Here is a 26772-nt window from a genome sequence, read left to right on the forward strand (position 1 = left end):
AAGCGTCATCTCAACTTAGTGAACTGTACTGGGGAGGAAATAAAAAGGAAGGAGTTCACATTTGCAGTGACCTCACAAGGAAATTATCCTAAGAGGAAAGGCCAAACAGGGACTTTACATTTTGACCTATGATGCTATTGCTGGAAACAATTGCTTGCCCAGTCTACAAAGATAGCCTGTGAATACTCAGATAATTGACAGGACACTCCCAGAAGTCTTTTCTTCTCTTTTTTTTTTTTTTTTTTTTGGCTTGCTTCTCTGCAGTCTGTCACTTGGGTGACAGGTAACAATCTGCAGTAAGATACAGGCAGGACTGCTGACTTAAGGAATCAATCTGCAATCATCGGTGTAGGGTGGGGAAGGGAGAGGGACTGTGACTGCGGCATGACTCCAGAATCACACACAAAAACAAGACTGAATGTGAATGCAGTCATATAGTAGATCAGCATAATACTTTTGTTCTTTCTTCCATCCTCCTCTCCCATCAACTCTTTTTTTTTTTTTTTTTTTAACACCTTCAGATCCAGAACAGAGATAACAAACTCCATTAGGGACTCTGGATGATAATGTCATCTATGGCTGACTTTGTTTTGCAGCTTAAGTCTGTGTATTCCTTTGCCATTGTTGGTCGGCTGTTTGCTCTCGTATCCCAATTGCAGTTGGGATTTTAGAAATCACAAACATAAGCAACAGTAGCATTTACTTCCTGAGGAAAAAAAAAAAAGTAATATGGTCAAAAAGGTACTGCTATTTACTGCTTTACATATCATTGGATTTACTACACTTCTCTGTTAAATATTTTACATTCTGAGTGAACTTAGGATCCTGAAGAATGTGATGCAATCTGGCATACAGTGAGCTAGTGTGAAGCTGAATTTCTGCATGTATGAAGGGAGCAAGAGGACTGAGTTATCCATTGCATTTCCATGCAGAGATGTGCTGTTCGAAGAATGAAGTTCATGTGGGCTGGGAGATTATGAACATAAGGAAGAAAGAGAAATCTTCAAGCATGAAAAGAGACAAAGCAAGGAGGAAGAAAAACTAGGTTAGAACATAATCTGGAGGAAAAAAAGATAGATGGTAGGAAAAAAAGGAAAAAAAGTTGAAAGCCCAGGGTCAGACTAAAACAGATTCTGTAAGCGTTAAGGGGAATAGAATGGCGTTATGTATCAGAAAGTGAGCGGGAGAGTCAACAGCAGATAACAGAGCAGTAGGAGGAAGAGGAGCAAGGTGAACAGGAATGCACATAAACAGAACAAGACAAAAAGAGATGCTCCTTCAGACTGAAAACAATAATAGGTGTTTGTGAGGAAAAGGGGAAACAGGATGAGGAATCGTAGCAGAAGGATCTAACAGGATGACTTAAAGTTCAGAAAGAACGAACAATATTGCAAAAATAATACTCTACTGCTAGTATTTGTGTTGCTTTTTTTCTCTTTAATTTTTTCATTACTCCCTTTACAAACATTATGCAGCTATGTATGAGGAGGGGATTGGCCAAACAGTTGTTTCGCTATGATTGTCCCCTATAATGCTCTTTTTCACTGACATTTCTCTTTCTTTATTTTATTTTTAATGTACGTGCTTCAATAAGGAGCATACTCGCTTCTATCCTTGATTAGTGGCTGAGGAACCATGTTAGAATATAACAAATTAAATTAAAAGTTGGAAGCATACCAAACAAAACTGGAAAAGGAAAGTCCTTTTTACCAGAAACCCACCCAGAAAGAGAAGCACTTTCTTCCCTTTCCAAGAATATGTGCAGTCAGCCTACTGATCTCTCAGGCAAGCCATTCAGATTCCAGACAGCTGCAGGTGATGGCACGCGGATGCCTCTGTTGTATTTGTTTACTCTGCGACGTTAGGTTGTCTGAGCAATTCTGCTGAATTTATACTGATGACTGCAGGTACCTTGATTTACATCACACTAGGCTCAGTGGTAATATAATTGGAGTTATCTTAGTTGTTAGCTAATTGAGATACTGTGGTTAATGTTAATGCTTCATCATACACTGGATGAAATATATGTAATATATTAATATGAGTATAATTCATTAATAACAGTGTCTGCTGCTCCTCTGATTCTTAACTCTTTCTTGGACTGATTGTTCAAATTCCATGAACATGAGCATCCCAACAACCCCAATGGGAAAATTCTTCATGTTATGTTCATGCGTTAATGGCATCAAAGCACCCATCTAGATACTACTGACGTATGATGGGATAATTACTCATCTTCCTTTTAATACAGATTTTTGAGAGTCCTGCAAATCGTTTCCTTTCCCTTTAAGGATCACAGTTGCTTTATTTTTTCATGTGTTTGATTTGAGTAGTCTGTTACAGGATTTTCTTTACATTTTAGCAATCCACAACAAATGTGTTTTCAACAAGCAGACCCTAGGCTGAATTAAACTCTTAATGACTTTGTGGGGAGAGGAGAAGTCAGAGTTGTCCGTGGGTGGAAGAAGCCTAACTTCCTTACTTGGCAAAAAATGAATCACTATTATACTTTGACAAAGTGGGCCATGTTTTGTCATCACTGTAGGAAGAATAAGCTGTTGACTTTTTAGTTTAGGTGGGTCTTTACTGAACAGATTCCTTTGTAAGGCTTGCTTTTTATAAGCTCCTATCCAGTTATTAAGAGTAGTTAAAGGTTTCCACCAGCAGAATTGAAAGGATTATTAATGTTCTTTTATTAGTAAAATTAAAATTAATACTATTATAAAGCAAAGCCTACTTAGCAGTACAGTACTGTGCTTTTGTAATTACTTGCATAGGCTAGGATGGCTGGCTTAGGGTAATCATTGTCGCAGGGTAGTACAAACTCAGACTAATTTGAGGATGCTATAGATAAGTTTACAGAGATACTGCAGTAGTAACATTGAACAAGATACTTGTGTGCTGCTTAGGAATAAATCAAGGGCTATTTCTGCTTTTGTGAGTTTTCTGACCAGCTGCTCCTACGTGCAATCATTTTTGCTGTCTATAATTGAGTCAATTTGTTACACCCCATCCTAAAACTGAGCTACATGAGGATAACAGAGTTTTGTTAATACAGTTTTCTGTCCATTCCAGCCTCTCCTCTTCATGTGACACTGGCACTGAAACCATCAAGCTGGGATGGCCAGCATCACAGCTCCAAAACTGGGCTCTTCCTTTGCAGGCACTGAATTTCACATTATGAAGATTCTTTGTTGCCTAACTACACAGTTGACTTACTTATCAAGAATGTGATTTATGTAGGTCATTGGCCATGATCTCCCCCTGGCACTAGCAGAACTTGTGCCCTGGAATTTTGTCCCACATGTTGTCTTCCAGGAGTCTACACTTCAAATTCGATTCAGAAGTAAACATGCCCGCTGATACATCTTATTTTGTAAACATCAGAAACACAGGAATCATGTCTTGACTCTTCTTATTTAATTTTGTTTTGGTTTGTTTTTATTAGTCTCTACAAAAAAGCAATTTTGTCACCTCCATTGCAATTCTGTGCATTTTGGTACAAAGGGAAAAGTAACATTGGTTGAGATTTTTACGCCTAGACTTTAGTTTTGAGGAAGAAAACAATAACGTAGTCATTATGTCTGCTGTGTACAGAAGTACCACTTAGATCTAGAACAAAAAAAAAGGTACAAAATAGCCCTCTGAGACTAATAATGATTGTCCAGCTGGCTATAAGAGTTTCTATTTTCTTTATAATTTTCCTATTGCATTTGAGTGATATAACTGATAAGCTCGTGTTAAGCTAAGTCTTATATTTTTCAGGCTAAACAGCATTCATCGATATTTTGCAGAGCTATTTCAGAAAGGAAATTTTACTCTGCTTCACACAGTGCAATAGAGTAGTCAGCTTAGTGGTACTAGATAGCTCTAGCCACATATGTACAGAGAAAGAATGAAAAATGTTTGCTCAGGTTATAAGGAGCCAGATTCATAACCATCCGTCACTCGCCTGGGCAAGTTGCTGATAAACTCCACAGAAAAATAACAAACAGTGTATCCCTATATCTTGGCTGGTGAAAATGAGATTCTTTCTCTGATTGATGTTAGCAGAGAGGCTTGTAAAAATGCATTTCCAGCTGATTAGTTCAGAAGGTGTCAATCTCATGCAGTTTTATGACCTGCAGTCTGTACTCCAGATGTACATTTGCTTTTTATAAACTAACAAAGATGAATGACTAAATTTGAGCATTTCTTTGGCAACTGCATGAGATATTGCCTGGGAGACCATACAGAGATATAAAAAAACAAAACTATGCTTTTAACCATCAGTACCCCCAGCTTTGACACTGATCCAAGCTTCTAGAGCTAAAACCAGCAAGGGAGCTCAGTGCTTCAGCTGGAAAGGGGTTTCACATTGTACAAGAGTGAGACTAGAAAATCACAAGGAGCACAGACCAGTTGAGGTTGGAAGGGCCTCTGGATATCATCTAGTCTCGCTGCTCAAAGCAGGGTCAGCCAGGGCAGGTAGCTCAGGGCTCTGTCCAATGGGTTCATCTCCAAGGATGCAGACTGCACAGCCTCCCTGGGCAACCTGTTGCAGTGTCTGGTGATTCACAGTAAAAAATTTTTTCAGATGTTTAAACAGAATTTCCTGTATTCCAAGCATTGCCTGTTGCCTGTGGTCCTTTTGCTAGGCACCACTGAAAATAGCCTGACTCCATGTTCTTTGCACCCTCCATGAGGTGTTCATATACATTGATGAGATCCCTCTCGAGCCTTCTCTTCTCTAGGCTGAAGAGTCTCAGCTCTCTCAGCCTTTCCTCTTAGGCAAGGCGTTCTGGTCCCTTAATCATCTTTGTGGCCCTTTGCTGTAGCATGTCCATGTCTCATGTCCATGTCTCTCATGTACTGGAGAGCCTGAACTCCAGGTGAGCCCAGCACTCCAGGTATGGCCTCTTTCTGACACAGCCCAGTATGTCGTCAGCACCTTGGTGCTGATGGGGTGCATTGCTGGCTCGTGTTCAACTTGGTGTCCACCAGGACTCCCAAGGTCTTCACAAAGCCGGTTTCCATCTTGTTTCCCCCCAGCATGTACCGGTGCCTGAGGTTGTTCCTTCCCAGGTGCAGGACTTCGCACTTCTCTTTATCAAACTTCATGAGGTTCCTGTCAGCCCGCTTCTCTAGCCTGGGAAGGTCCCTCTGGACGGCAGCACGACTCCCAGGCGTATCAACCACTCATCCCAAGGAAAAATCAATGATATTTCTTTTCTCTTAAAAAAGTTTAAACTTTGATATACTTAACGGGGATTTTTTCATCCCTTTTATTTTTCTTGAACTGACTTCAATGTCGGCTGAGTTAAATAGGAATTTTAGATGTGCAAAAGAATAGAAATCCCAGCCCCTCACTGTTTTGCCAGTCTTCCAACCAATCCACACAGCACGGCAGTTCTTAGAGGAATACCTTTAGAAGTTCTCTGTTTACTTACACTCTTTCAACGTATGATTGAACAAAAATGGATGATAATTTTCCCTGCAGAAAGTTTTACTATAAAGCTAGATTCTTTTGTGAGAGAAGCAGTCACGGGCTTCCTCAGAGTGCTGCATTGGTGTATTTTTCATTTTAGTGCAGCAAGCAGGCTCCCTCTCTAATATAAATGGAATAATAAAATGTTTGAGCTATTTCAGTCTTGCTGTTCTTTTGGGGAAACAATTATCAGCGATGTGATACCATATTACATTCATCTGGAAATTTTCTGTAGCTGACATTTCCAGGCTCATTTTCCTTACGACTTTACTTACAACAAATTAGTAGTTATCAATTTGATCTTGATTTTAATCTTTCACCAAATTAGATTTCCAGTGATGTGACAGATCTAATGCTCATTATATGTGAATATTTCAACACATAAGCATAAAAGCACCCATGTGTTTAAATCTTTTTATAGTGGCCAGTATTCCTCATCATTTTATTCAAAATAAAATCTAAATGTTAAGTACAGATTTTGTTCTCATATACATTTTCATGCAAAATAGTTGTGGAAATTGCCACTAGCAACAAAACCTTTCTGCCAAAGTATAAAGGAATTCACCTTGATAAATGTTGTGAAATATTTAAAGCTACTCGCAGCATAGATATGCTAAAAAGTTCAGGAAAACAGCAGAGTGGGAGTTACTTGTTTCTTTTCTCTAGCAAGCCAAATAACCTCAGATAAAAGCTACTGAGACCCACCTAAAATGTTTAATATTTATAAGTTAGCAGTGTGTGCAGAGCCTGAGTTGCCTTCGTTTTCTGGTTTGTTCCACATATTTATAGAAAAGTATCGAATAAAGACATTTAATTTATGCAAGATCCTGAGCACATTTAGCTTGCTAGGATTTCCATGGGAGTTTAAGAATTCAGTGGAAACAAACTTACATTTCTTTAATTTAAAGTGAATTTATTAAAATCTTAATTATTAATACTCTTTCATACTATGTAATTTTTTTAATCTCTCTGCTTGCCGACTCATTCACATACAAAAGGGCAGGAGGAAGAGTTTGTTCATTTGTGTGAATTTCTGCCAACAGATGGGCTGGTTGACTGTATGGATCCTGACTGCTGTTTGCAGAGTTCTTGCCAAAATCAGCCTTATTGTCGTGGGCTACCTGATCCCCAAGATATTATCAGCCAAAGCCAACAGTCGCCATCTCAGCAAGCTGCCAAAGCATTTTATGATCGGATCAGTTTTCTTATCGGAGCAGACAGCACTCATGTCATACCTGGGGAAAGTCCTTTTAATAAGAGGTAAGCGTGACTCATCCTTTACTCATGAATACAAAAGCAATTGAAGAACGTGTGAGGTGCATGCTAGGAGAAGATCCACTGTGATTGCAAATTTAATGGAGTGGACTTTCAACAACGACATTTTCTCTTAATATATCAGATTGCTTATTTCATCTCATTTCCTAAAAAATTCAAATTGCCAGTGCCACTGGGTTGCAGCAGGTGTTTGCCGTACATAGTACCTGTATTCTAACAGGGCACTTTATTAATGATTAAATAAATCTTTATTTAACCAGTTAATTTGGGCTAGCACAGTTGGAAGTATATCAAAGCAATGAAAACACTTCAGAAGGAAAAGCAAAGCTACACTTTTTAAACTGAGCTCACTAAATAATATAAATTATGAATTAATGTAATAGAACTGTTAAGTGCACGACAGTATAATTGCATAAACTATTTGACTGGTGCTCTGCGAAGCAGTAATGACCTGAAAATAAACCAGTAACAGGAAGCAGGTGTCTCGGATCTCACTGAGTGAAAGAAGATGATTTACACTAGAACCACTGCGTTTGCAGTAATTTAACAGCATTAATGTGTTTGGGCACAGCAGTTGATTAAAAGTTCTTGCACAAATGTTCCTTATTGCTCTTTTAAATTTTGTACTTTGTAGTCCCTGCAGTTTTACAGATTGCTTTGATACTAATTGAAAAGTACATTTTTCTTTAAGAACCTGCCAGAGGTATGACTTACAGAACATCTAGAGATTATAAGTTCTTAAAATTCTTCAGTGTATTACTGGGCTTAGTAACTCAGTACAGAGTTCATACAAAATGAACCAAAGTAAACTCAACCAAATTAAAACAAAATGATAATCTGTAGATGTTGAGGTATGTGTTTATACAATGTCAGTTATGTGAATTTGTAGATGGTTTGAAGGCTCAGGAGTGATTTTGTTAATTAGAGTTATCACAGTATCACAGATTTCTAGGTTGGAAGAGACCTCAAGATCATCGAGTCCAACCTCCGACCTAACACTAAGTACTCCACTAAACCATATCACTAAGCTCTACATCTAAACGTCTTTTAAAGACCTCCAGGGATGGTGACTCCACCACCTCCCTGGGCAGCCCGTTCCAATGCTTAATAACCCTTTCGGTAAAGAAGTACTTCCTAACATCCAACTTAAAACTCCCCTGTCGCAACTTTCGCCCATTCCCCCTCGTCCTGTCACCAGGCACGTGGGAGAACAGACCAACCCCCACCTCTCTACAGCCTCCTTTAAGGTAACTGTAAAGAGCGATAAGGTTGCCCCTGAGCCTCCTCTTCTCCAGGCTGAACAAGCCCAGCTCTCTCAGCCGCTCCTCGTAGTTGATACCATGTCGAGATGTATGTTGTTTGCTGTGCTAGCTATTGTTCATTCAAAAGAGAACTAAAAAAAATAAAATAGATTTGTAATTTGATATTTTTTCACAGCCTTGCATCTGTCATAAGAGGCCAAGTATTAACTGCTGATGGAACTCCACTCATTGGGGTCAACGTCTCCTTTTTACACTACCCAGACTATGGATATACAATCACTCGCCAAGATGGAATGTGAGTACACTTTGAAGCGTTTCTAAGACATCAAGACAGTAAATACATAAATAAAGAACTGCTTGTAAAAATAAATCAGTAATTAAATAATGGAAACAATAGACCTGAAAAAGTGGTTAAGCAACTCTGTACTTTGTATATTCTTCAAATAAATATAAACTTACCATATATATACTTTGGAAGTAGAAGGCCTTGTTGAATTTAAATGCAGCATCCCAAATTCTCCATTCTCTTAGTGCAGTATTATGTAATGTAATTTAATTGATTTCTCCATTGTTCCCAGTAGAGCTATTCTTTCTTCAGATCAGTACAATAGGGTGAAGAATCAATCAGTAAAATGGAGGCTGTGGATGGCTGTGGGAATTTGCTCAACAGCTGCCCCTATTTTTTTTCTAGGTTTGACTTGGTAGCGAATGGTGGTGCCTCTCTCACACTGGTGTTTGAGCGATCGCCGTTCCTGACGCAGTATCACACAGTGTGGATTCCCTGGAATGTATTTTATGTCATGGATACCCTGGTCATGAAAAAGGAAGAGAACGACATTCCTAGTTGTGACCTGAGTGGATTCGTAAGGCCAAACCCCATTATTGTGTCATCGCCTTTATCTACCTTCTTTAGAATTTCTCCTGAAGATAGTCCTATCATCCCAGAGACACAGGTAAAGTGTATTACAAACAAGCAGCATTTTATCTTAGGCTAGAATTAAGTAACTATAGTGAAAAGAGTGTAAATTAATTGTTTTTAAATAAATAATTCTGCCAAGAATTTGCAATGTGGTTATTTTTAGACCGATTTATTTATTCAATGTGATAATTTTTAAAATTTAATTTAAAAAAAATCTAAGAAAACTTGGTGCACGCCAGTGTCTGGTTTTGTATCTGTTTGCATCATTAAAAGGACAGAATGTCTTCATCAATCAAGCACTGGCCCATCAAAATGGACACACTGTAGTACATCAAACTTCTTAGACTGCCCTCTTGTTAGAAATGTACTTCAAAACAGAAAATGAAATGTGTATTTCCATTATGTCAAAAAAAGTCATACAGTTAAATTTATCATTTATTTTTAATAGAGAGCATAACACTCCTATTTCTTTTTATACTGAAAAATTCTCTGTTTTTAATGCTAAGGACAGGCTTACAAGGCAATGAGCGTGTGTGCTAATGTACATCCTCAGAGCTTGTGATGTCCAAAGTAAAACTTAACAACATCAAAACCTTGTTTGCAGCTGAAAGAGCTGCGACTGGAATGTTTTTTTTTCTATCATAGGTTGTGTTACCTCAGATAACTGATCACTAATGTAGTCTTCCTCAACTCTTAAAGCAGAGTTGTGTTTCAAGTAGTATTTATGTCATTATTGATTTCTGATAAAACTTATTTCATTATTGATTTCTGATAAAGCTTTTCGTACTGAAACAGCACTCTTTCTCCTTGCTCTTTCTCTCTCTTCCTCTCTCTCCCACCCTCACAATGTCATAATTACATAGGGCATTCTTTTTCACATTCACTAAGAAATATCCTTGCATCTTCATGGGAAATATAGAAAATGTATTCAAAAATTTATAGAGCTTTTAAGAAAAGAGCAAAATCATTAAGCAGTTCATGGAAGGAGCAGGTTAAAAGTAAAGATGTAAGGAAATTACAACTAAACAGTCATACAAATCAAGACCATGCTAGGAAATTGTTGCTTTTATCCTGTCTTTCCGAGCCATTGTTAGTTGCAAGTCAATTAAAAGAAAGGATTTGCAAAACACAGTCCACTGAAAAACAGCTCTGATTTACTTGTTTTGGCAACATATGATAGATTCAGTTCCTGAAGTGATGGCAAATGGCTTAGATAGATGGTGTATAAATCAAGAAAAAGTAATAATAGAAAAATGTCAGAAAAAAAGTCATTTTGAGAGCAGTGGGACTAATGAAGTCTGGATTCCAACTAATTCCCACTGCTATAATTGCAGCTGTCTGCCATGTCCAGTCCTTCCCCCACTGACTGCATTTAGCCTCTTTGTCATGGGAGTGCCAATTTGGATACTAACTTCCCTACCCAAATCTTTTTTTTAATTTTTATTTTTATATGGTTGTTGTTGGGTGTGGGATTTTTTGTTTGGTTGGGTTTTGTTTGTTTTTGTTTTTGTTGTTATTGTGTTGTTGTTGTTGTTTTTCTAAAATCTAAAGGAACTGAGTTATCTTAGTGATTTAGTGATTTCTACTATTGTTTCAGATTTGGTTTAGATTTGCTACCAAGTTCAAAGGGTGGGAGATCTGGTAGGCAGGACTAGTGGCTCAGTCTGATTTCCTTGCAAAACCAACCGGAAGAAAAGGTCATATTCTCCTTGAATACTAGGTGCTAATGGGTGATTTCTGATGAGGGAAAAAAAGTAATGTTGCTGTGTATGCAAAAAAAAATCCTGTACTGTGTAAAAAAATCAAGAAGTATTTTCTTTGATATACTTTGTTCATCAGACATATGTAATGCCCTGCATCAGCAGGTGGGAGCTGCACAGCCGTGCCTGGGAAGTGCTCTTTAGGGTCGTATTCCACTCAGAAACACTTCGTGCACAAGTCTGTCTCCCAAAAAATTCACCAATCTGATAAAAGATGAGCAGCTTCAGATTCCATTAAAAACTGCCTGTTCAGCTCCAGAGGAACTGCTATAAATCTTTTCATTTAAAAGAGGGTGATGCGAGTTTAAAGCATGGGAGGCTGGCTGAAGGCATAGGAAAAGAAAGCGTTTCCTGTGTCTTGCAGTCAGCATCAGTCACCCCGTTGGTGCAGTGTGACAGCACTCACTGTCACATACAGGAGAAAATGATGTGCTGCTATAATCATCATCATCTCTTGAAGTGCTTCATCATCCCTTGGAGATAATGTTTCCAAAAGAGTGTACTTAGTGGCTTATGAATCCCAAAATGATCAGAGGGGGAATTAAAGTCTGTGCCGAAGAAGCAGCACAAAAGAAAAATGAAAAAAGAGGACAAGTACGGGGAAACAAAGAATGCAGTAGGTGGAGAGGTGATCACAGACCCAGCAGATCATTACTCAAGATGGATGATAATAAATACATGTTAACTAAATTTGGACTACTCTAGGCATAATTTTTTATCCACTTCCAATTGCAAGTTAGCATGTTCTGCCTAGACTTAAATAGCTGAGATTAGCCGGCATGGAACGAGAAGTTAAACTGCATGCAGATGAGGGAGATCAGGTTGCGCTGGAGCTGCTTATACGTATTAGGTAATATCATTGCTGTCTTTTTCCTAATATAATAAATGTCTGTATGCCACATATTGCAGTGTGGTCTGGCAGAAACCCACATGTGAGTCACAATGAGTTCTGAAAACTCACAACTCAATGAGTTCAGGTCTGAAACTGAGTTTTTGTGGCTTTCCTTCTCCTACACTTCCATTATTCACTGTTACATATGCTTGCAAGGCTCCAAGATGCCTTCTGCAGGTCCTGAGCAGCTTGCTTCCGTCACGTCAAGTGTGTAGGTGAATGAAGACTGAGAAGTATTCTTTCAAATTGTACGCTTATATGTGTTTAGAGGGAAGTGGCTTTGACTGCATCTGTGGAGTGTGACCTGCATGATTAAGGGACCAACGCAGGTTTGGAGAGCTACATTGTTAGGGGACCAATTACTGAGAGTAGATGCTTTGGTTTAATTCCAGTGTTGCCTGGGTGAACTGTGGATGAGTTTTGTCAAAACAGTTCAAGATTGCACACTTTTTTTTTCTTCTTCTCTGACTCTGTTTTACTACTGGCAATACTATACAGCGGAAATTGGCAAAATTTCTTCACCCAGAAGAATTAAGGGTAAAATAGGGGCCTCAGTAACTTAATAAAATTATTATGTTTGTAACTTCAAAATGTCCAGGTTTTCACCAAAAAAACAAACCTATTTTTTCATTAAACCTTGCAGTCTAATAGGACGCCTAGATATTTCAGTCTTATATAGATGGTATATCCTGGTTTCACTTAGCTTAATCTGTAAACTCTGAATTTGTACTGAGAAGACAATGAAGATTACTTCATCGAGCTAAATATTTCCATTTAAGTGTCCTTGTTTTCCAGTAGTTTATCTAATTTTCTTCTCTTTGTTTTCTGTTTTAGACTTTATATATGCCTCTTGGTTTATGCTTTTACTGATACATTTTTAGCCTGATACGTGTATGTTTTTTTCCATCCTTCTCCGTGGTATCTCAACAATGCTTTAACTCTATAAAAAACAAGCATCTTCACCCCTTTTCATTTCTCCTTGCTTTATATTGTTAACCCAGGGTTATGTCTTTATAAGTTCATTTAAGAGCCTCAATTCTAGGGGAATTTGTTTTTTTTTAAAGGAAAAGATTTTTCCATCTTGAAATGAGCAGCTTCAGCTTCTGCTTAAAGAAGTGTAATTTTAGTATTCTTTGGTCTCAAGCTTTGTGTAATAATAGTAGCTGCCAATACCTACCTGTGTCTAAACATGCCATCTTTATCCCTCTCAAACCACGATGATGTTACATTTTAGTACAGCAGTGCAGCTCCTTACATCTCTGCAAAGAACCTTTTTCAGACGCAAGGACTTCAAGTTTGCACTCATTTGTGATTTCTTTTCTCAAATCCTCTATTGAAGTTGCTCATTTGGCAAAAATACTTGGCAATACAGCAGGCCAATTTTCCCCCTAATTGAGTGTAAATTCCCAGTTCAGGGTTCTTAATACTATCATAGCATGCCACCTGAATCGCATCATATTGTGGAGCAGGAAAGCATTCCAGAGCCTGGACAGCTTTAGTCCTTCTGGCCACAAGAGGCAAGGAGTCCTGCACAATTTATGTGACTCAGTCACCCACTTGAACTTTGAGGAGAGCAAACTCTGTCTTTGTGAAAATTGAGGTGACCCTTATCTCAGTCCTGTAGGTTAAGTATTTCACAGTTTTCCTCCCAAGAAGCTTGATCATCCGTAAATAAAATGTCAACCGTTCGAATGTGGTGGGGGGGCTATAACTCAGTCCCCACAGGGTGTCAGCATTTCTGGAGGTAGTTTGATACTCTGTCAGGAAAAGGTAAAGTACAGACAGATTGGTTGTGCTGGCAATTCCTGATGTGACTTTTATACCCAGTCACTTTCCTGATTGCTTTACAATTGATGTATTGTCATGGCTCCCATAGGATGCTCTCTGCTGTGCCTGATGATTTAACGTTTCAGATGAACATTAAACTGTTTAATTCTCTTTGTAATGCTTGATTCTAGGAGTGGGATTGAGATGCATAACCTTACCTCTAGATTTCTGAAGTTTGCAAGAAAATAAGTTACTACAGGGAATATTTTATGGAAGGAAGGAAGTTATAAGTCAGATTTCCAGCAGATGTTTGAGGCTTCTGCAGAAACTAATAATAGGGGTTCGTGGTTTTTTTGTTTTAAACCTCGCTGAGAACTGCCTGTCCTACTTTCTAATTTGATAGTAATCCAAATACACAGTGGAGTTTCTTGGAAATTGAAACTTCAAGGTGTCCTCTTTATTGTCTGTTATCTCAGGCAAGAGTATCAGAAGACCACCTAAGTGTTTAACACTGCTCTTCCACAGTTAAAGTTGTAAAAGAAACAGTGGTCTTAACAGGAGACCAGTCAAGGCCATTAAATTGTGTCCTATTACAAGTGTATTATTTCTTTTTCTCCTCTTGCTTACGGAGAACTCCATCTGTTAGACCAGATTTAATGTGCAGTAGATAAGAGTCCCGCTGATGTCTTGAGGAGGAATTTGTCTTTTGTTCATTGGTGTTTTGTGTTGTTCCTTCAAAGTCTTAGAAAAGGAACATGTTCACAATTGCTTTTCTCTCTAGAGAGTTTTGTTTGTGCAGAAAAGATTTTCTTCTCATCTGGCTTAGATACTGTGTGTATATTGGTCTGAGGGAGAGCAGACTAGATTTTCAAACAGAATTGATACAGCTCACCTCCTTCCAGGTGATGATACTGCTCATCATTTCAGTGATGCCAGGTTGTTGGTGGGGAGAAAAAGAAACTTTCAAAGATTGAGAATTAAGAATTTCATTTGTCTGGTGTCTTCCAATGCTTCCTTTATTTCCCACAGCTCTGTTACAGCCTTGCTGGAGGTGAAGAGTCATATCCCTACACATATCAGATTTTAGTAACCATTCATGCCAGACCATGAGCCAAAATACTATTTCTGATTTGCTGCTGTTGTTAAGGGGAAGGAGGCAAATGCAATTAATAGTATACAAATCTATATAACAGCGGTAGTGCTAACATAGGTAATGTTGTATCATCTGTTGCCCTCCTCAGGACCACAGAACCACATATTTTGATTCTGTTCAACCCAGTCAATTGTTTAAAAGCAGCGTCTGAGGATTCTCTAGCATAGAGAACGCTGGAGAAAACCTGCGCTACAGAAATCCTGAGCTAACATAGCACTTCATAAGTAGCCAGCTTTTGATCACACTGAAGTCTCAAGCTTAATGTCAGGGATATTTGTTATCTCCCTGAAGTCTGCTTTCTACTGATACTAATTAGTGTTTGGTCTTCAGAGTTCAGGACCAGGAGACAGGTAGGTAAAATACAGCTTTCCAAAGGTACTTCCCCAGGAGTACTCCTTTGACACCACAAAGGCTCTGGGCTTGTGATTCAGCATCCTTTGCACTCTATTCCCCCCCCCCCCCCCCCCCCCCCCCCCCGAAACATTATGTTTATAAATGTGTCTAGATACTTCTTTTTCCTTATTTTCAATAAGCAAGGATGGTTGGTAGCTGTGCAGCTGAAGTGCTGGCTCTCAGTGTTTAGGGACATGATTCTAATACAGTTTTATGTCCCAACTGAGGTATAGGACAGTATTGGCTGTCTTCATCCACGTTACGCAGAAACCTTCCACATCCATCCATCACCCACTAAAGCTCCCCAGCTCAGAGGCAAAGACAAGGTAGAGGGGGGAGGAACCTTTTAAAAATAAAATTGAATCATTGCACCTCTCTGAAATGAGAAAGTGGTGAGCTGATGTCTGAGTAGTGAATATTGATCAGGAAATATGGAAAAGCTTTCCCTGAGGCATCCTACTTATCTCAGTGAAATAAATGGAAGAATACTCTGGTTTAAAGTATTTACAATCCACAGATAATGCAAATAATAAACCACCTAAAAGTCCTTCCTGTGTTGCACTATTACCCTGTGAACTTCAGGAGCAATTAGACATCCTAACCTAAATCTGAAGCTCTGCAGTGTTTTGAGGCTCTTTTGTCTTTATTATGTATCCGTAGTTAGGATATGGATGGCAGCGCAAGTGGGGGCTGTTTACACTTAGGTAGAAGATGCTTTTCTGCTGGTTTTGGAAAAAGCATTTGGGAAGGCATACTCTCCTCTTCTCCGTACCTCCACCCATTAAAATAAAGGAGACATCTTTGAAATCCTTCAGCAGAATGTATGAACTAAGCAGCTTTAGTATAACAAAGATGTTAGACTTTGCTATTATGGGAAAAAAAAAAAAAAAAGTAAAATACTGTTCTTCATTTGTTTTTATTTTACATATTAAATGAAGGCCAGATTTAGATGATACTTCATAATGGATTGTTGTGTAGCATCATATCAAGCCCCCTTTTACAATATTTGCATTGTTACGTTTAATTTCCAGATCATTCACATGTTGCCTTTTCTCTTACTGATGGCATAGGTACTTCATGAAGAAACGACAATACCAGGAACTGATCTGAAGTTATCATACCTAAGCTCCAGGGCTGCAGGATATAAGTCTGTTCTGAAGATCACTATGACCCAATCTGTTATACCGTTTAATCTAATGAAAGTTCATCTTATGGTGGCAGTGGTGGGAAGGCTTTTCCAGAAATGGTTCCCCGCATCTCCAAATCTGGCTTACACTTTCATATGGGATAAAACTGATGCCTACAACCAGAGAGTCTATGGATTATCTGAAGCTGTTGGTATGTGTGTTAAGCAAAGGTTTGGGATTTTTTGCATTTTTGCTATTGTCTTGAAAATAGAGAAACACATCTGAAATACCTGTATCCATTAATCAGAAAATGTTTGGCATAATAAGATGAGAAATAATGGTGGATAGTAAAGTATATTAAACAACGCAAATCTCAACTTTACATTATGAGAAAAGCATGCTTCAAAAGGAAAAAGAGACCACTGTCATTTTTCACTTGTAGTTCTTACCCATGAGTAATCCTCAGCCTAATAATATGGTATGGTGTTCAGTCTGTGCACTCCGCATACTTTAGAGCACAATAGCATTCTGACATAATTCACAAAACAGGTTTCTTCTCTACCTGTCCTCTTCTAATTCTTTTTAATAGCTAAGATTATTTTAATAACCCAAGATTACTTTTTAAAGTATTTTGAAATTCTGTTTAGTATTTTCAATACATCTAAGGAAGCCATAGGGATTTTTAGGTAGCCTGGGAGAGCAGAACATACACAGTTTAGGAAATTACCTTCTTTAAACTATTCATCTGAACAAGTTTCTATATTTAATGAGGAAATGTACTGTTTTTTTCAGTGTCTGTAGGCTACGAATATGAGTCTTGCTTGGATCTGACTCTCTGGGAAAAGCGGACTGCCATTTTGCAAGGCTATGAACTGGATGCCTCTAACATGGGTGGCTGGACATTGGATAAACACCATGTCTTGGACGTTCAGAATGGTAAGGAGTTATGCTTCCTCTTCCTAATTGTAATACTCAGCTGCCTCTCAACTGCCACACACCTTAGTCATCTCATTTTAGCTTTTCAAATGTTTGCTTCCCTATTTTAAAAAAGGGAAATTACAGAATGCTTTGCATGTGATAAATGCTTTGCTTCCTCCTACAAATATGTACGCACTAATAAGTGCATCTAACTGTGTCATTCTATGTTGGATACGTTCTCCAAAGAAACCACCCCCAAAAAATTAAGTGATGCTAAGGAGACACTGTTTCTAAAGCAATTGTAGATGTCACCATTGTTATTGGCACTAGCTGGATGTATGGTAGCAGTATCTTGAATGCTTTCTCACAATGATTAAAAATTAAATGGCAATAGCAGGCATTCCTGCCAAACCAAGAGGTCTTCACTCCCAGTTTTAAAGTCTTCATTTATATTGGAGATTTTCCCCTTCAGGTCATGATATCCCCAGCCACAGCATGACTGCTGATGGGAGCATTTAGTGCATGGTTACAATGTATTCTGGAGGATGAGCAGTCGTTTCCACTGTCCTCTCATTTAAACCCTTCCCTGACGTACATCCTCCCCAGGATGCGTGGTCAGCTTGACACATTGCAGGTGACAAATGACAGTGCCTTCAGCCAATGAAGGCTCCTTATGCTCCTATTATCAGGACAGACTCCAGTTGCCAGGGAGCAAGTCCTCTTTAATCCCAGTGAAAAGATGAGGAGCAGGACACATTTAACAAGGACCGTGCCTTGGCATCAAGGTCGATTTGTCCAGTGTGTCTCTCAGTAACTGCCAGGTGGGTGCCATGCTGAGGAAACACCAGCTGAACACTGAACAGGAGGAAATGCGTAAAAATTGGGCTAGAAGTGTGTAAGACAGGTGAAATAGACAAAGTTGCATAGCTTATGGTGGGAGTTGGTTGCACTCAATTTTTATGGAAAGGAGGTACCCAAAAGTAATTCAGTGGGAAGAACATCACTTCTGTGGTACCCAGTGTCCCTCAGAAGTCTCCTGCTAGTGCATCAGTTTATTTGCTGTGATATGCTAATCATCACCTAAAAGCCTCACTTCTGGCTAGTAGAAAAACAAGGTAACCAAATAAAGGGAAAGGTGTCATTGTACCTAATTTAAAAGTGGGTGGGGAGAAGTGCAAATTCCTGAAAGGTAATTCATCTAAAAATGTAAAGAGCTACAATTCTAAATATATATATATATATGATTGATTCTGTTCACAAGTTGAATTGGTGGTGGCTTTAAATTATTTTCAAGAGTACATTTGACAAGTAATGACTTTTCAAAGTGACGTGTGTCTAATTGAATAAACAAAGTGGAGAGTTGTAATGGCAAGGTGGGTGAGCTGGAGAAATTTATTCAGAAGAGAGTGCAGACACTGTTTGTACGGACATCCTAAGCTACTGCAGTAAATAGTCTAATGTGCATCTCTTAGTCTGTGATAATAGAGGAGAAATGTGAAGGACCAATTTTTCAAGGTAATGATAGAATAAATCAGATGCAATAGTGCACTGTGCTGACTTGTAGAATTCCTCTGATGAAAATTATAGAACTCAGCTATTTCAGGCAAAATTATGGTTCCATGATTGTCATAAATGATGTAATCATAGGAGAGGGGATTTTGTATACTGCTAATGCATTCTGGCTTTGACTATTCATGAAAAATACATTCTCCTTCTTTTGATTTAGATTACTTATTTAGATTACTTGTCATTAAGTTTCCATAAACCATTTTCATTCTTCCCAATTTGATCATGTTTATTGGTGTTATGTTTATAATCTCCCAAATTTTAGAACATTAAAAAATAGTGAAGCCACCTAAAGCATTTAAAGGGCAAAGTGTTTTTTCTTCATATCTTTCAGTATAAAGAGTGCATTTTTGAGGTGAGGACTGAAAGAGGAACACGTCTTAAATTTCCTCTAAGCACCTCAAAAGACAAATGTATCCCTCAGCCCCAAACTGCCTTTGAAACTGTATGGACAATTGATAAAGAATTTATCACTGTAAAGTACAAAGTGACACATGGTTTACGTGGATTATACCACGGAAAGGTAAATTGTGACTTATGAGTAGAACCGTAACACCTGACCATTGGTAGAGTACACCTTGATGGATTCATTGAGGTCTATAATACAAGAAGAATTTGGCAACATTTTAACATGCTGTAAATTTAAACATTTTTTCCAAACTGAAGATTTAACATAAAGCATGCATTTTTCTTCTCAGATTTCCTATGGAGGCTATAAGGAAGAAAAATACTGCTGGCACATTGCTTTGTCTTTACAAAATTACTGTTCCTTTCATGCCTCAAAGCAGAATTAAGTTTAAGAGACAGGTTGGCCTGGCACCACATTTTTTTGTTGTTTTTTTTTGACATTTTTAATAACTGCCTATAACTGCAGACATGGTATTGAGGCAGACTTTATTGCCAGAGGTAGATTTTTATTGTGAGCTGAGTAAAGAGCATTTTATAATGTAAGATAGAAGCAATCTCCAATTTTTTAGTTAATCTTTACAATTTGCAGTAGTAATCTGCTTTAGATTACATTTGACATCATATTCATAATTAGTTATAGTAGGGCATTAGAGATGCAATTTGCAAATACAATTTTTTCCTTTTTAATGATATATACACAGGTAGAATTTCAGTTATTTCAGGAGAATTTCTAAACAGAAGTTTAAAATGCATTTTTACTACATTTTTTGGACAAGATAATTTAATGCTTTGGGTGTTTTAGTGTATTTGTGACTTTATTAGAACATTTGTAGTTCATAACTAAGTTCTGTTAGTTGTAGTGAGAAAAAATGTGGTGCTGAAACAATTAGAAGTCCATTAAACTATATTACTCAAATAAAAAGAGATATTCAGAATATCTATGCATCATCTCATGTACATACATTCAAGGTTTTTATAAACGTTGTTGTTGTTGTTATTTTGTGGTTTTTATATTATCTGCCAGGAATCCTCTACAAAGGAAATGGTGAAAATCAATTTATATCTCAGCAACCCCCAGTTGTCAGTAGCATCATGGGCAATGGAAGAAGACGCAGCATCTCCTGTCCAAGTTGTAACGGTCAAGCTGATGGTAATAAACTACTGGCTCCAGTTGCCTTAGCTTGTGGGGTAGATGGAAGTCTTTACATTGGGGATTTCAACTACGTTCGGCGGATATTTCCATCTGGAAATGTAACTAGTGTTCTGGAGCTAAGGTATGTTTTACTCACATCTTGGACCTTTAGAGTTGTGAATTACTGATGCAAACAGAAGTATGGAATGGATTTCTGATGTTGTGTAAGTTAGAGCTTCCAAACGCTTTTGAAGCAAAAAAAGTGGATTCAAAAATTTTAACATGTTGGAAATGGTATTTAAAACTGAAATGATAAAAATTTACCATGGTAAAATACCTTAACTCTGTAAATGCAAACTGTGAGAATTTGGTCTTCCCAGAGTAACTATTCTGTGGGTTTAAAGAGTGAACCTACATAGTCAACGTGAGTGGACCTCTTCACTAATGATAGATTTAAATGTTGCCTTCTTTTCATCTTCTAACACCCTTTCTGAATATTTTTCTAATAATGTTTTTCTGTTCTTTTTTACTTGCTCCCACCAAGAAATAAAGATTTTAGACATAGGTAAGCATTTCTTACAGAAGATTTCTATATTTCTAACTGTTCTTTTTTCTTTTTTAACAAATGAATGCTTATAATGGACAAGTCCTTTCTGAGATGTATTATTAGGAAAGAGGAGTATTTTTCAAAAATAATGAGTTCATATGTTTTAGTTATGTCAGCTGTCAGGCTGCATCGTCCTTTCGGATACAAGTTCCTATTTTCTCATCACTCTCTGTCCGCAGCCAGGCTTCTTTTTATGCTTGTATGTGCCCTCCTGCACTATCCCTTCATGCCTTCTTGCTCCTGTTCCTTTGCTCACACTTCTGCTGTTTCTATCAAAACTCATTCATTAGTCAGATCCCCCAAATACAGTGAGTACAACATATAACTAATAGATGTATTATAGAAGTAGAAATTACAGAAGTATAAAGTGAGTTCATTTCATTAGCCTTTTGATGCTGAGCCTTTTCAAGCTCACATTAAACAGACGCTTTTGTTTAAATGTGAACTTTTCTTAGTAATGAAAGCTGAAATAGTCACGTAATAACAAGACTCCAACAGTTCAGATTTAGAAGTACGTGAAGATTCCATAAGGCTTGTCACAGAAACAAGAGTAATCAGAGGGGTTGTAGTGCAGCATTCATCTGTCCTGGCATAGGTACAATAGTGGCAAGAGCAGAGGCGAGGAAGGTGGATGCTTAGAAGTGCTTTGCCACAACAGCTGTCACTGAAAAGGAGACAAAAACAACATTATGCTAAAGCCTTGTTGGATACATGAAGCCCTGCAAGACTTTGTGTCAGACTTGCTAAGTACAGGGCTCAGCAGCCCTGCAGGGTCTCTTTCGCTCCTTTTTTGCTGTCAACCCTTTTCCTTCCTCATTTTTCAACAAGGAGAGTCATATCTCAGTTCTCCTTTAGCCCAGTTTTTTTAAATTGACTTAAGTCTGAACCTTCTTTATAAGGACAGGTTTTATGTTCAAAAAATTGTTTCAAATGGGTTAGGCAAAAAATTCCATGACTAAATAAGATGTTTGCATCACTGCTAATAGTCAGATACGGGAAGTGATGCATAGTCTGACTGGTTTGAAGTTACCTTCCAGGTGTGACTCTGAGGTAATCTGATAATTTTAGATTTCGTTATTAAGTTTAATTTGCATTTGTTGCACTACTTTTAGAAGAAATCCCTTGTGATAACACAAAGCTGTGATTACAGCTGTATAAGACATTGTCTGACAAATGTGTGGAATACAGAGTAATACTGAAAATGGGAATTTGGAATGGACAAACGGGATTAAGGAGCTGATGTACAACGAGGTGTGTTTTGCTGTGATTTAGTGGTGACGGCCTCTTTTACCTCCAGCAGAGCTGTGGTCACAGTCTCAGCTGTGGCCTGTCAGAAACAATTTGGTGAGGGCAAACATTGGAGCTTTTCTCCTTTATTCATGTACATGTGCATAAGCTCCAGACAGTGACATTGTAATCATACTGCACAAATTAGGGTAACAGCATCTTCATAGACTTGTGTAGCAGCTACAAGGTGGGGGTTCCTCCTGAGGTAGGCAGACGCCTTGAAGACCATGGACAATGAGCACTGCAGCAGTGGTCGTGGAGCCAGCAGGCAGGGAGGTGTCGAGCCCAGTGTGCAGCCCAGGGAGGTGTCGAGCCCAGTGTGCAGCCCAACATGGTCTGCTTGAGTCTGAGTTTTCTCTCCCATCACAGGACATTTTCCCAGTGTGAAAACTCTTAGGGTTTTGCTGCTCAGGGACTTCTTAAGCCACAAGTGTACCTTTATGTTGAATATCCCCTGACAGCTTTTCATTCTATTGATTTATCTGACAACTTTTAAACACACAGCCTTTGAGCATCCACCAGGTCCTGTGGCCATGGGTTCCCCCATCTTGAGGACACACTGCGAGACAAAATAGCTTCTTTGGCCTGGCAAAATATGCATTCACCAAGTAAAACAGATGACAAGCACTAAATACTAGCCGAGAGCTGTTATCTGCTCAAGCATTCACCTTTCCTCACCTACAGACATGGTGGTTCAGCACAGAGAGCAAGTCTCCCACCTCAAGGAGCCTGTGCTCTAAATTAGGGAGACAGGTCAAATTTATTCTCTAATGTACCAGTGACCTAACGTTTTTTTAGTCTGAAAGCTGAGCTGATGTCTTTATACACCCTGATGCCTATGGCTGATTAATGCTGATAGGCATTCATGGAAGTAATTTTTAGAAGGACTTTGAAGACAAGGAGGTCACTTGTAGGCTATGGCGATATCCTGCAGAGTCTGTAGAGAGACAGAAAAAAGTTTTCTTAGACCTAAAAACAGCTTTGAGGGCATATGGTTTAGATGGCATACATTGAATGGGAGAGCATAGATCAGGGCCAGAGCAGGAAGAGTAGTGTTTTTTTAAATTCTTCATGGAGAGTAATGCAAGCAATCTGACAGCTGAGGATTTAAAAGAACAGCATAAGCAAGATAAAGCAATGAGAAACAGATCATGACAGCAACTAAATAGTAGGCAGCACTTACAAGTAAGTTTTTCTAACATTTTACCATTTTGCATTAAGAAAACCAAAAACAGGAATGGGAAAATGTGCAAGGTCTGGTCATTGAAAAGGCTTAAGCTGTGTGCACACATGCACGTGTGTGTGTGCTTTAAATCGTAAGCACTGTTGATTAAGTGCAGATCGAACAAGTTAATATGTAGTCGTTTGTCTTTATTGGACCCTGTGTTGGCATGTAACCGCTTGTTTTCCAGAGCCCTGTGCAGCAACCTGGCAATACTGAATGAGCCGAGAAGGCACTGGCTCTGCATTTTAGTTCTCTGTTCTTGTTGTTATTGGTAGAAGGCAGAGCCTTAACGTTGTTTCAGGCCACAATGAAATAGAAGAATCTCTGCAGTTTTGCAGGTGTTGGATACTTAACCCTGTGCTATTTTAGAGGTCTGCATAGTATGCATAAATGTCTTCTGGCTAGGAAACATGGTTTTCAGTGGACAGTGATCTAGTTCCTCAGATTGTGCCTTGCTCCAGAGAATTGGTGGTTTGTTCCTAACAGCTAAAGCTACCTCAGCTTTCTGACCTTCTCTTGAAAAGAAATACCAAAGTTAAGCTAGCTATATTGTCTCAGAAAGAAACCATGAGACATTACTTAATACAAATTGGAGAGTTTACATTGATTCAATAATAATATCCTATGCGCTCCCAAACCTCAGGGTTGTTGGGATTTTTTTGGATAAAATGAGAAAGTATCCTTAAATTGTCATCTGTATTTTTTAATACGGATGCACTACTTATTACCAGAACTCATCCTGACTAAGAAGGGCTGTATCATTCTTGCTGGAATTAATTAAAACTTAAATGTTTTCATATATATGAAGAGAGCAGCTTTAAAAATTCTTTTCTAGAAATTAAAAAAAAATAACATTAGGTATAAATCATTTAGTTATTGATTTGGTGACTCTTTATTCCAACAACTGAAAAATACGGTTTAGGCAATGTTAAATGAGTTGAAGGAAAGTACCTTAATTTAGATTATAGTAGCATAAGAAAGGACTTTATTTTAAATTACAATTAAATAAAATTTAATTCACATTTTGCTATGTGTTTATATGTGAAATGTCTGCAAAGTTTCTTAAAGACCAGAGTAATCATATAAATGTGTATAATTTAATTTGCAGCCCATGGAGATATAAATAATTTGTACACTACATAGTGATCATATAAATGATCTCTTTGTAAATTAAGGTTCGGAAAATACCTTTAAACTATTTAGTGCATTGGCAATAACAAGTTTCTAACAGACAGAAATTTGAGTTAAGGCTCCACTTAATTGTTTTCAGACATGCTGTATAACATTCAGCTCCGTAGCAGGGCTTTTTAAGAGGTGCTAATCACTGTGTATTTGATTTCATTAGTCTGCTTCACTTGATTTCTTCCTTCTGCACCAACATGTTTAAACTCTTAAAACCAAAGAAAATCCTATTTATGCAACACATTTTTCTGTGTTTTTGTAATTGGAGAGCTATAAAAATCTGTCCCTGCTAAAAGGCATCGTTTGTTCACAAGTTGTTTCTGTTGGTCTCTTGTTGCTTTTTCCAAGTGGCACTACATAAAAATGTGTTACATTAGCACAGTTATGTATTTACAAAATGTGAAGTACAGTGTTCCGCGAACAGATGTTTGGATATCACCAAGACTGGTAGATAGGTTTCAGCAGCACTTTTGCAAACATCAGAAGTGGAACTGACTGTTCTGACACTGATTCAATCCATTAGGAGAGCATCTGAAATTACCTCCTGTGTTTACATGACCTTATTTTAGTTCTTCATGCCGTAAATTAGGTCAGGAATCCTAACTGCGGTGGGTTAAGTTTCTACGTCGTAATATATCAACCCAAAAGGTACTCTCCAGGGTAGGTTTTTTCACCAGCAGGGGAGAAAACACAGTAATTCTCAATTATGTAGCACCAGTGGAGAGGCAAAGTGTACGTTTCTGGGAAAATGGTTAGCAATATATATTTTCACTGTAATAAAGACTGTGTTGGCATAGTTAGTGGTTTTGTGCCAATGTGTACAGTTGTTTGAAATATGATTCTGTGTTAAGGAGAACAGAAAAGCTCCGCTCGGTGTTCTGGTGGAAAAGATGACATTTCCTAATGCGTTAAATCATGCATATCACGTCTTTGAAAGCAGTGGATTAAACAAATACTTATGAAGGATGTCTTATCTCTTGCCTGTGAACTAATAATACGAACTCTGCCTTATCTGTTTATGAATTATATAAACCATGCACCCCAGCAGCCTTATGTAAATTATAATAAAACGGATAGGATGATAACGGCAACAAAGTGTAAGCTAGGGTTGGGGTCATGCTGCAAAGTTTGAAACTGAGCCAAGGTTTCAGTCAACACCAGTTCTAAGACTCCACCGTTTTGATGTGGCCTATTATGGCGTTGAGAACTGTCTCTAATTACAGCATCATAGACAAAATCGAATTTTCTGTCCCAAAAGGATGACTAGTCTAGGTCGGCCTGCCTCTGACACAGGAAACAAATGAAAACCGAGAAAAGCTTTGGGGCCATGACCTCTGCTGCATAAGCCCAGAGCACCAGCATGGTTGTTAACTATTTATGTATTAGTACAGACTGTGTATGAACTGAAATCTTTTCTTCTTGGTCCGACGTTGGTGCAATTAATTACAGCACGAGCAATGTGTAATTCCTTTTTACAGCAGCAACCCAGCCCACAGATACTACCTCGCAACTGACCCCGTGACAGGAGATTTGTACGTTTCTGACACAAACACACGCAGGATCTATCGGCCCAGGTCACTCACGGGTGCAAAAGACCTGACGAAAAATGCTGACGTAATAGGAGGAACCGGGGAGCAGTGCCTGCCCTTTGATGAGGCAAGATGTGGTGATGGAGGCAAGGCGGTGGAGGCAACTCTCATGAGCCCTAAAGGTAAATATGAAAGTTCAGAGATGGGCATGGTCATGTTTAATACAAGAGTTGGTTCAAAAATGTATTTCAAATAATTTTTCCCACCGGGGAAAACCATTGAGGAAGACAGCTGCAGGAGAGCCAGGTTAATTTTATAGTCAATATGTGGCTTTCATGGTTATTGAGCACTTTAAAATGCTTGTTTAGATTATGTGTTTGGCAAACAATGGTGAAGATGTAAAATCAGTGTTGCATGTGGTTCCACTTACCCCATGTTTCAGGTTAACTTAAATGCTAGGCCTTTTTCTGCCCTTAATATACATACCACTATATACATACCACTCAGGCCCTTAGTTACAGATATTAGTACAAGCAACTAATTTTTATTCTATTCACTGAAGGAATAGCAATTGACAAGAATGGGTTAATCTACTTTGTTGATGGGACCATGATCAGAAAAGTGGATCAGAATGGCATAATATCCACGTTGCTTGGCTCCAACGACCTGACCTCAGCACGACCTCTAACCTGCGATACCAGCATGCACATCAGCCAGGTACACATTAAGAGCCGCTAATTCGGAAAGCAAATCGGGGGGCTAGAAATGCAAATGCAGCTTCCTTGCCAATTAAAATAAAACTGGGTGGAGTGTGTAATGAATATTTAAGAGTAGAATTTGTGGAGAAAGAAACCTATTCCAAGGACATGAATCTCAGTGTATTCTCCTAGCTATAAATGCTGC

At 38.4% G+C, this 26772-nt stretch overlaps 1 protein-coding gene across 22 annotated transcripts in view; it reads left to right on the forward strand.

Moving 5' to 3' along the window:
- The window catches only part of TENM3 (teneurin transmembrane protein 3), a 1343587-nt gene that overhangs the window by 1280096 nt on the left and 36719 nt on the right, over positions 1-26772 (forward strand). For 17 of the 22 annotated variants that reach the window (XM_066996182.1, XM_048078283.2, XM_048078274.2 and 14 more), the window contains 9 exons: positions 6511-6727; positions 8180-8299; positions 8696-8957; positions 15959-16226; positions 16808-16951; positions 19932-20181; positions 20584-20604; positions 25819-26051; positions 26432-26586. In XM_066996182.1, the coding sequence (XP_066852283.1) occupies positions 6511-6727; positions 8180-8299; positions 8696-8957; positions 15959-16226; positions 16808-16951; positions 19932-20181; positions 20584-20604; positions 25819-26051; positions 26432-26586 (1670 nt within the window). The remainder of the gene's footprint in view (positions 1-6510; positions 6728-8179; positions 8300-8695; positions 8958-15958; positions 16227-16807; positions 16952-19931; positions 20182-20583; positions 20605-25818; positions 26052-26431; positions 26587-26772) is intronic. The other 5 variants (XM_066996187.1, XM_066996195.1, XM_066996192.1 and 2 more) reach the window with 2 other exon arrangements.

This window comes from Anser cygnoides, chromosome 4 (assembly GCF_040182565.1).
Source record: "Anser cygnoides isolate HZ-2024a breed goose chromosome 4, Taihu_goose_T2T_genome, whole genome shotgun sequence".
NCBI classification, from domain to species: Eukaryota; Metazoa; Chordata; class Aves; order Anseriformes; family Anatidae; genus Anser; species Anser cygnoides.